The sequence below is a fragment of the Diachasma alloeum genome, unplaced genomic scaffold (assembly GCF_001412515.2).
Source record: "Diachasma alloeum isolate Michigan unplaced genomic scaffold, Dall2.0 Dall_scaffold_00206, whole genome shotgun sequence".
In the NCBI taxonomy this organism is placed as follows: Eukaryota; Metazoa; Arthropoda; class Insecta; order Hymenoptera; family Braconidae; genus Diachasma; species Diachasma alloeum.
The window spans coordinates 1,816,916-1,833,631 of NW_021680371.1; the positions used below are offsets into that span (position 1 = coordinate 1,816,916).

Below are 16,716 nucleotides of genomic sequence, written 5' to 3' on the forward strand. Positions count from 1 at the left end.
GTTCCTCTCCCTACGCCAATGTCTTGCGCAGTGACCACCGAAATCGCGCCGCAATGCGCAGTTGCTACGGCGGATATGAATCCAAGCGAGAGGGAGAAAGGCCCCCTTGATGCCACACATCAAGCCAATAACAGACCAGCTGACATTAACGAATTTACCCTTGAGACCCCCACGAAAAACCGCTCCAAATAATTCTCCCAATTTTTTACCACTCGATTCACTCCACTCACTACAGTCTCCTCGCTGCACAGCCGCTCGCGTCAACGGGAAAATTAGCAAAATATATTCGACGACGACCCGACGGAACCGTAAAACTTCACTCTTGTCAGAAGCGAGAGAGAGGCCGCATGTCGCGGGGCCGGAGGGGGCAAAAAGAGAGCCGTAAGGACGCCTTTGTGCTATTTCTGTCACGTAGACCCCCCCAGTATATGCAATTCCACTACACATAAAATTCACAAGTCAAATCTCGGTTCATCGTCACACATCTAGGAAAATTGTGCGTCTGCAATCGTCAATCTGAGAGAGAACACATCCCTGGTGTTGACAGAACCAGTGTTTTTCGCAGTGTTTACCGTGGAATTTTTGGAGTTCAGAGTGGAAAAAATGATCGCGATCATGGATTGTTTTCGGCACTAGCGGAGTGATTACCGAGTGACAGATAGTAAAGTTTTTTCGTGAGAAGTTGGGAAAAGGAATACCGAGGGGTTTCGGATTTTGAGAGTAATTTCATCGAGGTGTCACGGTAATTCACTTTTCGGAGCGAATTCTCCTGTGTTTTGAGTGCGCGTTATCTCTTTGTGTGTCGCTCGTTGGCGTCACGTCAGTGCCCGCTGTTTCTGGAAAAAAAATAGATAGTGATTGTAATATAAGGGCCTTTGGCGGCTCAATTGTTTGGGGACAGTGAAGTGAGTCCACGCGAAAATAGTGCGACGGTCGTTGGGGATTTGACTCTGGCAAGTGGTGATCGGGGACTCTGTATTTTTTTCATTATATTCGTCGAATAACAAAGGGATTCACCACTGTGATGTACCGAAAGTGTAGCACTGAGGAATACTCCGTTACATCGACCATCAAGTTACTGCACTCGAAGAGGAAAGGAATCTTCATAAAAAAAATGATCAAGGACACGATAAGTCTCAGAAGTCCCCAAAGTTTCCTAGCTTTTCGTTTGTACTGAGGGGATTAGCCGGTGTACAGGTGACAGTTCAATTGGAGAGATTTATTTCTGTTCTTGTTTTTGGTGAAATTTGAAGAGAAATATTTCTTTCGATCCTTTGGTTTGCCGAGGAGCTGATTACTCCGGCAATAATGGCCTGTTGAGAGCCAGGGATTTGGGGATCTTTGATTGTTTGGTTGGTTGATCGGGGAAAGCTGCGAGAGTCACGGGGAGCTCGAGGATACTTTGAGGACAGCGGTTTTGGGGGGAATAATTAGCAGTCATGAAGCTGTTGGAGAGCACTCGTTTCGAGGCCATCAATAATGCCTTGTGCATCAAGACTGGGGACAGCAAAATCATTGGAAGGTATGAGAAATGGTGTCGAAAATTTTTGGAGTTGTTGATCTTTGAGGAATTCAATAGTGGGTTTTACTTCGGTCTCCCAATTTAAGAGATAAACAGTAGGGGAGGGTAGGGTAAAATGGACACTTTTGACTTTTTTAAAATATTCATAAGTCAGAAACAGATTTATCAATTGAGCTCTGTCCAAGCTCATCACAAAGAGAAATCATTGGTTTTCAATTGAAAAATAAAATTATTCCATTTCATGAACAATTCAACACGTCATAAATATTTCAAAAAAAGTCAAAAGTGTCCATTTTACCCTACCCTCCCCTACTGGAGACTGATAGCAGGATTTAGGTGCTGTTAGGATATCCAAGTATTTTTTATGGCTTGGTACAGACCACACTAGCGGAGGTTGGGGTAAAACGGACACTTTTGACTTTTTTAAAAATGTTAATGAGGGGCTGAAATGTTGATAAAATTTAATAATTTTTTTTTCAATACATAGAACAACTCTTTCCCTTTGTGACGAGCCTAAGCTGAGCTCAATTGATAAATTTGTTTCTAAGTTATGATTAATTTTTAAAAAGTCTGAAGTGTCCATTTTACCTCACCCTCCCCTATAGATTCAATCATTTTCAATCACCAAATTTGTCAATGACATTTCGTTAGAAAATTTTGAAAAATCAGGAGAGTTCAACGTCATTGACATTACATTTTGCACAAAATTATTATTCTTTTATGAATTGGTGGATGATGGTTTGTTTATGAGTAAATAATTGGAATTGTTCAAACTATTATTTTCAAAAATTGCACTTTTTTAATTATTTCATCTTCCTCCACAAGTAAACGTTCAAATATTTTTTTAGATTTTTCAAATGTTTTCTAACGGTTCAATATCGAGATTCAAATTCAGACCTGCAAAGTTTAAATCATAAAATCATTGTAAAATGTCCGGAAATTTAGTGTTGAATGAGGCTCAAATGAAAGCTCGAGTGTTCAAATTACAAAAGTATGACAACATTTCATCGAAGAAAAAATAGGCAAAGTACTTGGATGTTTTTAAGGAGTTCTCGTCTTCCTACTGCTCCAAAATTGGTAATTCCACTGATTTTTCAGTGAAATTTAGAATTTCACCATTTTCCCCTTAAGGATATCCAAGTATCTTCTACAATTTAGTACAGACCACACTATAGATTCAACAATTTTCAATCATCAAATTTGTGAATTAAATGGTGTGAGAAAATTTTGGAAAAAATCATGAATGTTCTACGTCATTCAAAGTACATTTTGCACAGAATTGTTATGTTTTAACCGGTCATTATTTACAAATAAATAATTGAAATTGTTCAAACGTCCGGAAACCTCATTTTTAGGCATGAAATCGATTTCTGGTAAAATTCTGAATACGAATAAATTTGTTACGATTCCGAACAAATGATTTTTATGGTGGAAAATTAATTGTTTACAAATTATTTATAGAAACAACACGTAATTTTCAAAAATTTTAATTTTTCAATTATTTAATAATTTTTTTAAGTTTTTAAAAATGCTTTCTAACGATTCAATATCGAAATTCAAATTCAGACCTGCAAAGTTTAAATAATAAAATCATTGTAAAATGTCCGAAAATTCGTTTTCTTTCTCTTAGATTCAAAGATATTTCGAAAACTCAGCTAAGAGTTAAGTCGACTTGAATCGCATTACCCCTCTGCTACTGATGTGAAAAAAATTAAAGTGTCTATTTTGTCCTCCCGTATCTCAATTATATTGCGTAGAACAAATATTTGTTTAATAATACAAAACATAAAGTCCTGCGTGGCTCGTCTGCATTTATTGATTTATCTTTTATTTTCTTGTGACTCCAAATGGATTTTGCCCTGGAGTATTTTTATTTATTTGTTTTCTCAGTAAATAGAGATAGATAGAATTGCATTAATCTGTAGTTCACCACGAAATTAATCCCAATTTTTTTAAGGATTGAGAGTTACTCCTGCAAAATGGCTGGCAATGATAAACAACTGTACAAGAGGTTCAACGCTGAGCAGGGAGTTACTCCGCATGACCTTCAGGCATTATCACCACCACAAACATCCCTTGGCACATCACCAGCTCAAAGTTACTTCAGGTATTTTTGACTGTCCCCCACTTGCTCACTTTGCATATCGAAGAAGAAGCTCCTGAGGAAACAAACTAAAAATACAACGTCAACAAAAAATCTGAATTTAATGGATGCATTTTCCAGTCGCAGTATTTCGGGTGATGAGGACGGACCACTTTGTGATACAATAAGCCGCAAGACCCTGTTCTATCTCATAGCGACGCTGAACTCAGCATTTCATCCGGATTATGATTTCTCAGACGCCAAGAGCCATGAGTTTAGCAAAGAGCCCAGTCTACAGTGGGTTATGAATTCGGTTGACAGTAATCTCAGTGCTACTGCTGGGGATCACTATCGCACCCTGAGATCAACACTCTGGGCTGCGGTTGAGGATGAGATATCCTTGAATGAATGTGATATTTACAGGTTTGATATTTTTATGAATTCTGTAACTCTATACAATCAGTTAGTAATAATGTTGAAGTAGTATAAACATAGCTTGATTGTTGAAGATTGAAATCTGAAATGAACTCTACAGGAAAGTTAATATGAATAAAAACATTGTGCTTGAGTTTGTAGTCAATCGACAGTCTGGTATTATTGATAATAATTAATCTAGAAGTACAAAAATAACGCAGTTTTATCAGAAAATGAACTTTTTGAAGTTAGCGAGAAGATTAAAATCTAGAAAAAATCTCGACAAGCGAGAAGAAATGAATAATAATAATTTATTTGTTCCACTGTATGGCTTTACGCCTTTTACAGATGAGAGGAAATGAATAAAAACTTGAAAGTTATGAAAGTTATCGTCAGTGCCAAACTTTTGTAATAAAATGATTCGTGTTTCTGCCTGTCCGAAATGGCGTGTTATCTCGAACCCCTCTAGTCAAACGAGAGACTATTGTTTAAAAAAATAATTAAAAAAAGAATTTGACGGATTAATTTTTTACACTCATCAGTTCGAATTCATGGGAAAAATTATCAATGATAAATAATCTTTTTTTTGGTTTTTTCAATTTATTTTTCCCCGTTACACTTAACGACTCAACTGGAGTTTATTCATACCACTTTAAGAAATTATTAATGAAATTTCGAGGAATTTCGTCATTAAAAATTGACTGTTTCACATTCTCATGCTTGACTTCAAATTTTTTCCATTGAACATTAATTCTTTTTAACCATTAAAATTCAAATTGAGAAATGTGTTAATAACGCCCGATAGAACCTAATTTGAATTGAACATGATTTAATATTCCATTGATTAGCGCCATTAGTTGAACGATGCCATTAATTTGTCATTAATTTAACAATGTGTAAAATGACTCTTTCAGCTATAATCCAGACCTAGCATCAGATCCATTCGGCGAGGATGGCTGCCTCTGGTCATTCAATTACTTCTTCTACAATAAAAAACTCAAGAGAATCGTTTTCTTCACTTGCAGAGCTATAAAGTGAGCACAATCATGTTACTATCATGTTATATGAACCCGCAGTCCCTGTATTCACGCTGTCTCAACGAATGGTATTTCTTTGCAGTCCCCTTTACGGCTTAGACTCTGGTGTCGGTTCTGATTTCGCAATGGACGAGGATGAAGACGACAGTTACTAGATAACGACGAATAACTCAATTATACTTAGTCTCTGTTCTTGGTTCCCTCCACAGGTAGACGAACGTCGAATCCCCGCGATATTTTTGTTATCAAGTTTGATTCAATATTTCCTGTCTGATATATTCTCATGTAACTCTCCTCTTTGCTCAGAGATAAAGGAAAAATCGTTTAAGAAGTGGTGAACGATAATTAGTAAAAATCTACATTTTTTTAATCATCATTATTTCGAAAATGAGGGATTCCAGGAAAAGATATCAATTAACTTTGAAAATTTTCGTGTAAAGCACCTCATGATTAAAATGACGTGATATATAATTCCACTTTATTTAGGGAACAAGTAATTCTATAAGAATTTATCAGAGAATTTCCAACAGAAAATATTTTTTGATATGTTTCCCCTGGAAACCCTCATCAGCAAGAAATTAGAGAAAATTAGAGATGTAATTTTTATTAATCTGCAAAAGAAACAAATAATTCTGAAAGAAAATTTCAGAGACTTTTCCTTCTTCAGTTGTTTAAATTTCTAAAAAAAGGTTTCTGCAAAAAAAAAGGAAATTCTACAAGAATTTATCAAAGAATTTTCAACAAAAAATATTTTTCAACATTTTTCCCCTGGAATCAACTCGATAAAATAAAAAATGTAATTTTTATTCATCTAAAAAAAAATAATAATTCTGAAAGAAAATGTCAGACCTTTTTTTCTTCAGTTGTTTAAATTTCTTAAAAAAAGGTTTTTGACATTTCCTCTTAGAACGACTCATTATGAAGGAAATGTGATGTCTATCCGGGGGAACAGAAATGAAATTGTTACGTTTTACCACTTCACAACTGAAAAGATCATTATTTTTTCTGCAACCAGGTCGAGTGTCCTCACATATCACGGCACAGTGTATTATCTAATCGTCTTTTGACATTTCGATCTCAATTTTATTAAATTCTTACTTTTGTCTGATAATCAATTAATCATTGTGTATTATTTATCCAAATTTTGTCTCGATAATTAACCTGTTCCCCAAACTGAACAGTTGTATCCACTATTGCGTACTTCTGCAGCTTTCGATGAGTTGACACGAGTCAAAAAGCAAACATGTGAAGATAAAAATGAACAAGATCGAGAAATTGAAATGAATTATGAGTTTAATTGATAAATTTCATCATGAAAATGCTACTCTCGTTACAATTATTTCTATTTTCTCGATGTGATTGAAGGTAAACGAGCCAGAATTGTTGGTATGGGCACAAATAATGACTGATATGACTCATGTACTTCACACCGTACAAGGAATTCACATGGTTTTACGCACTGAATAGTATTGAACGCAATTGTTTATTCTTTTCTTCGCTCTAGATTGTCTTAACGTTAAACTCTTTAAATAGTATCATATGACCCGATTGTAGATAGTGTTAGGCAACGTGTGCCGAGAATCAAATGAGAAACACCTTACCAAGTAGTTTAAGAAGATTTTACAATTACAATAAAAGTCTATCAATTATAAATGTTATTCTTGGTAATAGAAATTAAGGAGTTGAGTTTAATCGATGGGAGAGAGAGAGAGAGAGAGACGACTGTGCAATTATTCTTTAGCATGGGAATACGTGATGTATGATGATCAAATAAATAGAGGCAGAGATGATGAATGAGAAGTAAGAATCAGGGAGACAAAATGTGACAGGAAATAACGAAATTTTAGTTGAATCAACAAAACATGATTTTGTCATTACGCATTATTTTTAATTCAAATACGATAACACCACTACACGAGTGTAAAATAAAAATGATAAATAAAAAATCTCGATGCGAATTATCCATTCATACTGAACAAAAAATTAGGAAAAAATTACGTAGAAATGTAAACACTATTGAAATTAATCCAAACAGTCCTGCAGTGTTTTGCCTTTTTTGTGGTAATTATTCTTAGGCTTATTATGCACTTGCCTCACCTACGTTAGTTACTTGTACATCATTACGTCTGGGGATTGATACATGCACATGTATCCATCGCAGAGGAGTCTTTTCGCGTGCTCGGGGAGCTGTCGATCGTCTGTCAGTTCTGTTAGGTAGTTGGAACCTTCTTCGCTGAGCCAGTAGGGGAAGTCTGGACAGGGCACCATTTCGGGGATGTTGTAGCCGTTTTGTTCCCCTGGGGGAGATGGAAGAACACATAATTATTGGCACAGATATTGGGTCAAACCCGAGTTGATGCTGATATTCTGAATTATTGTAGTGACGATTCAAGTGAGGGGAAAGTAGAGGAACAAATACCGAGAGATGAGTCTTGCAGTTTATGAAATTTAAATAAAAAGGTTCTCTATTTTACCCCAAAATGATTCATTATTCCCCATTCAATCTTTAAATTTGTCAATTAAATTGGGTGAGAAAGTTTTTTAAAAATATTGGTTGTTTATAAACAAATAATTTAAATTGTTTAAACTTTCAGAAACCTTTTTGCTTCCGAATGGAAGCTTTGCAATCGGTCGATTTTTCGATACAGAATTCTGGGAATTTTTTTATAGTTTTTCACAGAAAAAGGACTAAAGTGAAAGATAACAATCTGAAATTTTTGCTCATAATTGGTATTGTTTGGGAGCACATCTGAACAAAATTTCAGCTCAGTCGGTCCAGTATTTTTTGAGATACACCCATTTCTAAAAAAAATTATTTTCTCAATATCTCGAAAACTACTGCATCAAATGAACTTTTTGACGTGGAAATATTCTTTACAATAATATCTATCGAATCGGGCGATAATATGCCTAGGTAACTGTTGCGAGTCGCCCTCTAATTGATATTTTTCATTTTTGTGATAAAATTGATCTGAACACGATAACGCTTGAGAACATTTAGATAGGAAGTTGAAATTTGGTAGGATTCTAGCTCTTACTATATTACAGGCTGGGATTTCAGATGAGCGGGATCGAAGGAGTAATTTTAAAGCTATTCATTGTTTTCATAAAACTATATTGTTCAATATCTCAAAAACTATTCATCCGATTGTATTTTTGTTTTCAAAATATTCGTCTTGATGTCTCCTATTCAGTTATTTTAAAACATATCTACCCGTTCCTACAAAGTTTACAAGATATTGGCGTTTTTATATTTTTCTTGTCTGAAAGTTGCTTTGACGTTCCATTACATGAGTGAAGGATGTGGGAAAGTTCTAAAATGTTGAGGACCAGTTAGTATCATCGAGTTGCACTCCTGTGTAAAATTTCAGATTGATCGATTCAATATTTTTTGAAATAGAGCAGTTGATGTAAAAAACGTTTTTCGTAGAAAATGACATATTGTTGTTCTATCATTGATTTTCACATGGAAACATTTTTTAAAAATGGGGTCGTCTAGATATGCCTATTCCACTGGATAAAATCGAAATTTAATTCTCAATTTTAGAAGGTTAAACATTTCGGGGAAACGTTTCTAATGAAAATTGCCACTTTTCAAATAAAAAATGCAATTTTTACGGATCCATTCGAACGTTTGCTACCAATGGAATTGGTAGAAATGAAAAATGAAAAAGACAACGCGTCAAGTAGCGGTGACATGCCTTCTGGCAGAAAGACTCGACCCCCTGCTTGTTTTAGTCATGAAATTAATTTGTGGTGAAATTCTGGATATGAATAAATTTGATATGCGATGATACTAAAATTCCATGAATAATTTCAATCACCAAAAAAGCAAAATCCCATGATGTTTTATGATTTTTCTACCAAATCAGCAGCGAAACGGTAAAACAGTTCAAGTCGATTTAGGCCCCAGCTGAGTTTTCGCGGAATATCTCCGAATCTAAGAGTGATAACGAAATTTCCGTCATGACCTTTTTCGTAGAGCGAATTAAGGGCTACGAAAAAGGTCTTATCAAAATCTTTGCTATCCCCCTTAGATTCCGAGGTATTCATCGAAAACTGGCCACTAGTCAAAATCGACTTGAACCATTTTACCACTTCGCTGCCGAAAACTCCATAGAATTCAATAAAAAAATGTAAAAAATACCTTTTCGATCAGCCATAGAGTCAAAGAAGCACCAGGGCGCCTCAGACCCCGATCCACACTTGACAAACGAGACATAGTGTGAAGTTTCAATGCAAACAACAGCAGAAAGTTCGAGATACAGCCTCGGCACGGGGCAGTGTTCCTGAAGAATCTGAAATTCCGTGGGAACACTCAGCTTCTTGGGCTCATGATTGGTCCTCCTCTCGTGTCTATGAGCCTTATCCAGACAGGGTAAACAAAAAGCTATGCTCTCCAGTCCCACTCCACACTGCCCATAGCACTCCTTGCACTCGAACTCAGCCAATTTCCCACAAACCGTGCATTGCCTGGGGGAATCCTCGATAATATCAGTGACATCGAGCAGAAGAGTGGGCTGAATCTTCGGATACATTTTAAACGACTTCCCAAATCTTGGCATCTGGATGATGAGGCACGAAGGCACCTCCTTCAGTCTGATGTTACTCGTCAGAAAGCTCTGCTCCAGGAGTTGCTGGACTGTTGGTAGATTCAGCTGATCGTCCTTCTCGACAAACAGTTGATAGTGATAGGCGTCCTGGCCAGAGCTGAGTTTCAAGAAAGGCTCTGCATTGAGAATTTGAGCGACTAGTGACGTGAGAAATTCCTCGGGGTCTTTTTCCTCACTAGTGAGGCCAGAAATCGAGGACAATTTTTCCAGCAATGTTCGCAGCTTCATGACCCTGTTCGCCTGGACGAACATGTTCTTCCTCAGAGGATTGACGATCTCCTCTCTAAGCACTCGCTGCACCTCTTCGTACTGAGGACGATCTTTCTCATTGGGAGGCCTGAATAGAAGATTGTCGAAGACACTGGTGAATGCAAACATGCTGAAGAGCGTTGCATCGAGGTAGCAGGAGTTGTGGTGGCCCTGGATTCCTCTGTACTTTCCGCAAATTGTTTTCAAATCCCCTTTCACACAGATCGGCCTCACCATACCCGTTATCACGCTGTTTTCAGTCTTATCCAGGTCCTCACCGTTCATCTTCACTATCTGATCATCTGCCTTTTGCGGAAGCATTCGGTTATTAGTGGGGGGAGTGCGGGGGAGGGGGGAGAGTTTTGAGCGTTTGTACTCACAGATATCATGTTGTACTGCTGACACTGCCTGATGTCTGTGAATATCGCTCTCTTTGGTCTACAGTGGAAGTATCTGACGTCGTTGTATGTACCATCTGTGCCCTGCGGATGTTGTCCATCCTCCTGTGGATGGAATTTATCCATCTTATTGGGTTGGCGAGAATTTCATGTTCTGTGTTTTTGAGGGAGTCCAGTTTCTAGGTTTTACGGACCGTTATCCCTTTTAATCGGGATGTTTCGATTATTAGAGGGGATAATATAGAAAAATACTGGCCTTGTCCCTCTTAATTAGGATTTTTTCTTTAATAGTGGGAGTCGATTTTAAAGATTGTAAAATTAGAGAGAGTCACTCTGCTCTCGACAATCACGGACGAAAAAATTTAATAGAAAAACTGTTCTATTAGTTTTTGGCCGATTCTATTGAAATGGTCAATAGAAAATATTCAGTAGAAAAAGTCAATAGAATTCAATTTTTCTATATAACTTATTCTATTGAAATATTTTCTATAGAATTTCCTCGGCTCAATTTTTCCAAGTTTTTTCGTTTGATTTTCTTGATGAGAAGAAAAGAAAAATAGAATGAAAAAAACTTAGAAAATTTGAGTCGAGCAAATTCTATAGAAAATATATGAAAAGAATAAGTTATATTAGCAAAAATAACTATACTATGTGCAATGCAAGAGCGATTTCCCACTTGTTTTGGTAATTTTCAACTAACGATTTTGTTGTCCAAAACAAGACTTAGTCGATTTTAAAGATTGTAAAATTAGAGAGAGTCACTCTGCTCTCGACAATCACGGACGACAAAATTTAATAGAAAAACTGTTCTATTAGTTTTTGGCCGATTCTATTGAAATGGTCAATAGAAAATATTCAGTAGAAAAAGTCAATAGAATTCATTTTTTCTATATAACTTATTCTATTGAAATATTTTCTATAGAATTTCCTCGGCTCAATTTTTCCAAGTTTTTTCGTTTGATTTTCTTGATGAGAAGAAAAGAAAAATAGAATGAAAAAAACTTAGAAAATTTGAGTCGAGCAAATTCTATAGAAAATATATGAAAAGAATAAGTTATATTAGCAAAAATAACTATACTATGTGCAATGCAAGAGCGATTTCCCACTTGTTTTGGTAATTTTCAACTAACGATTTTGTTGTCCAAAACAAGACTTAGTCGATTTTAAAGATTGTAAAATTAGAGAGAGTCACTCTGCTCTCGACAATCACGGACGACAAAATTTAATAGAAAAACTGTTCTATTAGTTTTTGGCCGATTCTATTGAAATGGTCAATAGAAAATATTCAGTAGAAAAAGTCAATAGAATTCATTTTTTCTATATAACTTATTCTATTGAAATATTTTCTATAGAATTTCCTCGGCTCAATTTTTCCAAGTTTTTTCGTTTGATTTTCTTGATGAGAAGAAAAGAAAAATAGAATGAAAAAAACTTAGAAAATTTGAGTCGAGCAAATTCTATAGAAAATATATGAAAAGAATAAGTTATATTAGCAAAAATAACTATACTATGTGCAATGCAAGAGCGATTTCCCACTTGTTTTGTTAATTTTCAACTAACGATTTTGTTGCGATAAGTCTTTTATTTGAGAACTTGCTGGTGCGTGCGATTCTCTAATGAATAATGTACGAAACAATCCTCAACTCACCAACTCAATAGCTGCCATGACCTTACCCGGCGTTAACCCCGGTAAATTTCCGATCCAACGTATCACCCCATACCGATTCTCACCCCCTAAGCCAACCTCAACTGCCATACCCACGTGTAGTTTCTCTCCATTCTCCTTTCGTACGACTTTACTGCTCTCGTCCTTATCCAAAAGTTCCTCTGAAAAAAGCCAGAAAATTAAAATTCCCCCAATACATACAACAAAAGATCAACAAAAATAGAACGAGTTCATCCAATCATCGATTAGTGAATGAAAAAATAAGTCTAGCTTACTTCGTGAGTCTAAATTCAACAGACCAAAGTTATCTTCCACATCACTGTACACATTGGACTCAATGTCACTACTCCACTTATGCTCAAGTACAAAAATCGGAATGTTTTGTAATGTCGCTGCCATGATAATTCTTCAACTAACGACAATAATCGAATAGTTGGATATTTGAATGAAGCGAGCGTGATTGAATCGTCCGAGGCACGCCACCAGTCTATTTTCGAAGCTAGGAAGTTTATTATTAGGTAACATCCACAACTCCTCTTTGCACCACAGCTTTACCAGCTCGTGATGTTGTTAGCAACTAATGAGAGGGTCTAATGAGCTATCGAGAGGACGTTTACTCACCGAGTGGAAAAAAATCATACGTCGGGAGATTCTTGCTCAAACTTGTGGCGTCGTTGGAGAGAATTTTCGACTTTGTCGATTGATGAACAATCTTTGGGACTAGAGCTTCGTTGAGACGTACAATGGCATCGCCGTTGTTGTTGTTACTATCGTCGAATTTTGTGAGGTGTTCTTTGTTTATCAAATTTGAGTCGGTGGTTATTCTCTTTCCGTTCGTGTGATTCGAATGGTTGTTCGAGTGATTCGTTGTGCTGTTTAGAAAACCATCGATTTGCTTCGAGAGCGATGCCTCTATGTCCTGTCGAGGGGGTTTCGGCTCGTTAGGCTCTTGGGGATCGGACTTTATTGGGGTGATGTGGTTCAGGGTTGTGAAGAGGCCGGTTCCTGATGCTCCAGCAAAGTACTTCTTCACTAGGAGCGATGTTGATAAACCGTCGCAATGATCCTGAAAGAGAAATAATTGATTTTAGGATGATAACGTGTATGAATCCCAGGAGATTGAGCAGATACTATGGCAATGTCCCCTTCCACGCACGAAAAAATTTAATAGAAAAACCTATAGAATTCGTTAGAAAATTCTATTGAATTTCTATTAAACTTTTTTGATTCTATTGACATTTTCAATAGAAAATATTCAACAGAAAAAGTCAACAGAATTCGATTTTTCTATATAACTTACTCTTTTCATATATTTCTGTAGAATTTGCTTGACTCGAATTTTCTAATTTTTTTAAATTCTACTTCTCTTTTCTTCTCATCAAGAAAATCAAACGAAAAAACTTAGATAAATTGAGCCGAGGAAATTCTAAAGAAAATCCTTCAATAGAATAAGTTGTGTAGAAAAATCGATTGGAATTTTTATTGAACCTGTCACACTACTGGAGACCGCCTACGACAAATAACTAACATCAATTTACAAAATGATTTATAACTTTTGACTTTTTCTGAAGAATACTTTCTATTGAAGATTTCAATACAATAAGCCAAAAGCTAATAGAGTTAAATAAAAATTCAAGAATTGTTTTTGCTAGGTTTTTCTATTAAATTTTTTCGAACTGATGATAGTACTATGACATGAAAAAATAGAAGAAGAGAATAGTGGAATAAGAATTTCAAAAAAAGAACCCATTCAAAAGCAAATTGCTAATTTATTAGCAACAATTCAGTAGTAGGGGAGGTTGGGGTAAAACGGACACTTTTGACTGTTTTTAAAATGTTAATAAGGGGTTGAAATGTTGATAATTTAATAGTTGTTTTTCAATACAAAGAACAATTCTTTCCCTTTATGACGAAGCTAAACTGAGCTCAATTGATTAATTTATTTCTGAGTTATGAATAATTAAACAAAAGTCTAAAGTGTCCGTTTTACCCCACCCTCCCCTAAGTGGTCAATCGGATTAAGTCAGCGTAGTTCCTAGTTGAGTTTTTATTGAGTAACGTGTAATAGTCTTCACTTTTCTTTGCAAAAAAGATTTTTAAAAAAATCTTGCTAGCCCCTTCAGAATTTCAGATATTCATCGAGAACTGGCGCTAGACTGGAATTGACTTAAACCGTTGGACCACTTCACTACTGAATTACTGTACTCATTTAAAAAAAAATGCAATCATCCACTTGTTTAACCACAAAATGCTGAATTTCCTCACCAACAATTCAAGGCCGAAATAAAACCCAGGACCCATTTCCGTGACTTGTCCAATGTACTTGATCACAGCTTTGAACTTGGCATCAGGATTTGACGGAGGATGATAATAAACCTTTCCATTTTCCTTCAATTTCTTGGCCTCCTCACAAAACTGAGTATCACTAGCAAGTCGTACCCTGTCCTGAGGTACCGTAACAGCTGCCAAAAAGTGCCAGACGAGATAGGGCACAGGTATGAGATCAAATCTGTGACAGAGCCACTCTGTCTTCTTCCAGACCTCTTCATTATTCAAATCATTGACTTTAATCCTGAGCGAGCCATCAGGCAACAATTCGTTAGCTTCAACTAGCATTCCAAGCTTGAGGCAGCTCACGTTGACATCACAAGCACCTGATCTCCTGCTCATAATCGTGTTCTTCATCGCCACGTAGTGACAGGGGAGGGCTGAGCCCTTCCTCTCGTCATTCTGCCACTTCTCCATATTCCTGGGAATTCTGAAGTATTTTTTTTATCTCCTTGAGAGTCTTTTGAGCTCCATAACTCCACTTTTCGTCATTTTACACTGCAGTGTCACTCCACGCCTTCCGGTCGAGCAGTTCGATTCGATAATCATAACATTATGCATTGGAATAAAGATTTTACGGGATTAATTAGAGTTTGGGCACTCAGTGGTCGATCTTGGGGATGATAATCACGCTCGAATGACACTCGTTTGACAGGCGAAACTACTCGTGCTGTATTTTGGTTTCTTTTTACGGACATACTGGCATATATGCGAAAATAGTAGTGGGCTCATCGGTAAGGGGGAGATCTGCGGTGCCTTCTGCTTTTGTCTGAAAGGTAACAAGTGGATAATTAAATTTTCATCACGCTGTGACGAAAAGTGGACTTTTAGGCACGCCACATTGTGATGAAAAATATTGTTCGTAACTCGTGAAAAAATGTTTTTTAGCTCGTGGGATTATATCACTCGCCTCGGCTCGTCATATAAACCTTCCACTCGCTAAAAAACACTTTTTTGCACTCGTTACGAAATATACTATTTTTAAATAATTTGGTGTAGTTGTTGTTATTAATAAATTAGCAATTTTCTTCCGAATGGGTTTTTTTTTGAAATTGTTATTTCACTATTCTCTTCATCTATTTTTTCATAGATTTTTCCGCGCGCGAATGTCCTACTCCGTGGGACCTAATGCTACACTACATTTATCTGTTTTTATTCCTTCAATGGTGTATACAAATTGAATTGAATGAAATATTAGCACGTAATTGAATATTACACTATGTTTAACGTTGTAGCTGAGAAAACTTTGATGGATTATTTTGTCAACGTGTTAGCCATCACGCAAGAAAAAATTTAATAGAAAAAGTCAACAGAATTCGATTTTTCTATATAACTCATTCTTTTCATATATTTTCTTTATTAATCTTATTTTTTCAGGTTCAAGGAAAATTCTATAATTTTTTTGGCTGATAGCAGAATGAAGCTAACTTCTTTGATGTTGAAAAAAATTAAGGGTGCCAAGTGAATTTGAAAAAAGATTCAAAAAAAATTTTTTCTTTCCCTCCATCATTGGAGAAATGTATTCATCCATCCGACGAAATTTCAAACCCGCAACCGGAACTAGACATCGAGAAAATAAATGCGGAAAATCCTCTATTTCGCGTGACGAACCTCGAGAAAGCATGGGATCAAATGGGTACGGCGGGTTGAAATATCTCGCTTATTCACCCCGGTACCCCATTGTTTTTTGTCGCCATCACATTGAACACATCATTCCCCATATCTTCAAATTTTTTCAAATTTTTCTTGAGTCCCTAGGGGGTTGAAACGTCCAATTTAATTAAAACTCCATAAGAAGCCGTGTATAACACTGATTTTGTTTATTTAATTTCTCGATATCCATAAGTTCTAAAATTTTAAAATTGTCACCGATGTTCACCATCTGTCTAATACTATTAATTTAAAAAATTATGACTTTGTTGGCGAATGTCAATTTTCAAGGGCATCGCCAAATTCACTTGGCACCCTTAATCGCAATAGTCTCGCCAGAAATGAATAAACAAATTTTTCTTTACACACGGGCTCTTATGGGATTTATGTTGAAATTTATAATTCACCTACTAGGAGACTCTAAAAATAGAAATAAAAAAAGAAGGTAATGTGCAAAACTATACTGAATCGAATGGCCAGAGAAAAATTCGGGGTACCCGGGCAAAAAGAGTAAATATTTGAAAGATTTCCCATATAAGCACATGTTAGCGCATGCGTTTTTATCGCATTTTGTCCACTCTACTTCTACATAATAAACGTGGGTTGGTGGATTTAAATTTTTCTCAAGATGAAGTGAATAACTTCATCTCTCAGTAGAAAAAAAATCAATTTTTTTTTGAATACTTGTGATTTTGGTTGAACATCCTTAAAAAGCGGCGCCACAGAAACCGCAATTCTCCCCGGGAAATACCACTG

At 36.2% G+C, this 16,716-nt stretch overlaps 2 protein-coding genes across 3 annotated transcripts; one reads left to right on the forward strand and one right to left on the reverse strand.

The window, feature by feature from the left end:
- The first annotated feature begins 134 nt into the window (after nucleotides 1–134).
- Nucleotides 135–5,792, forward strand: LOC107036180 (repressor of RNA polymerase III transcription MAF1 homolog). 2 transcript variants are annotated; one of them, XM_015253947.2, is made up of 5 exons: nucleotides 135–1,522; nucleotides 3,480–3,629; nucleotides 3,753–4,028; nucleotides 4,934–5,053; nucleotides 5,139–5,792. In XM_015253947.2, the coding sequence occupies exons 1-5, from the start codon at nucleotides 1,440–1,442 to the stop codon at nucleotides 5,209–5,211; spliced, it is 702 nt and encodes a 233-aa protein (XP_015109433.1). In that variant the 5' UTR covers nucleotides 135–1,439; the 3' UTR covers nucleotides 5,212–5,792. The 2 variants fall into 2 exon arrangements, with proteins under 2 accessions (XP_015109433.1, XP_015109432.1); XM_015253946.2 differs by having other exon boundaries at nucleotides 152–1,522; nucleotides 3,747–4,028.
- Nucleotides 5,793–6,360: 568 nt separating this feature from the next.
- On the reverse strand, nucleotides 6,361–16,667 carry LOC107036181 (ubiquitin carboxyl-terminal hydrolase CYLD). Its single transcript, XM_015253949.2, has 7 exons — nucleotides 16,645–16,667; nucleotides 14,248–15,079; nucleotides 12,604–13,048; nucleotides 11,965–12,143; nucleotides 10,299–10,421; nucleotides 9,204–10,224; nucleotides 6,361–7,353 (listed from the first exon to the last, which is right to left on the reverse strand). The coding sequence occupies exons 2-7, from the start codon at nucleotides 14,725–14,727 to the stop codon at nucleotides 7,163–7,165; spliced, it is 2,439 nt and encodes an 812-aa protein (XP_015109435.1). The 5' UTR covers nucleotides 14,728–15,079; nucleotides 16,645–16,667; the 3' UTR covers nucleotides 6,361–7,162.
- Between the last annotated feature and the right edge of the window lie 49 nt (nucleotides 16,668–16,716).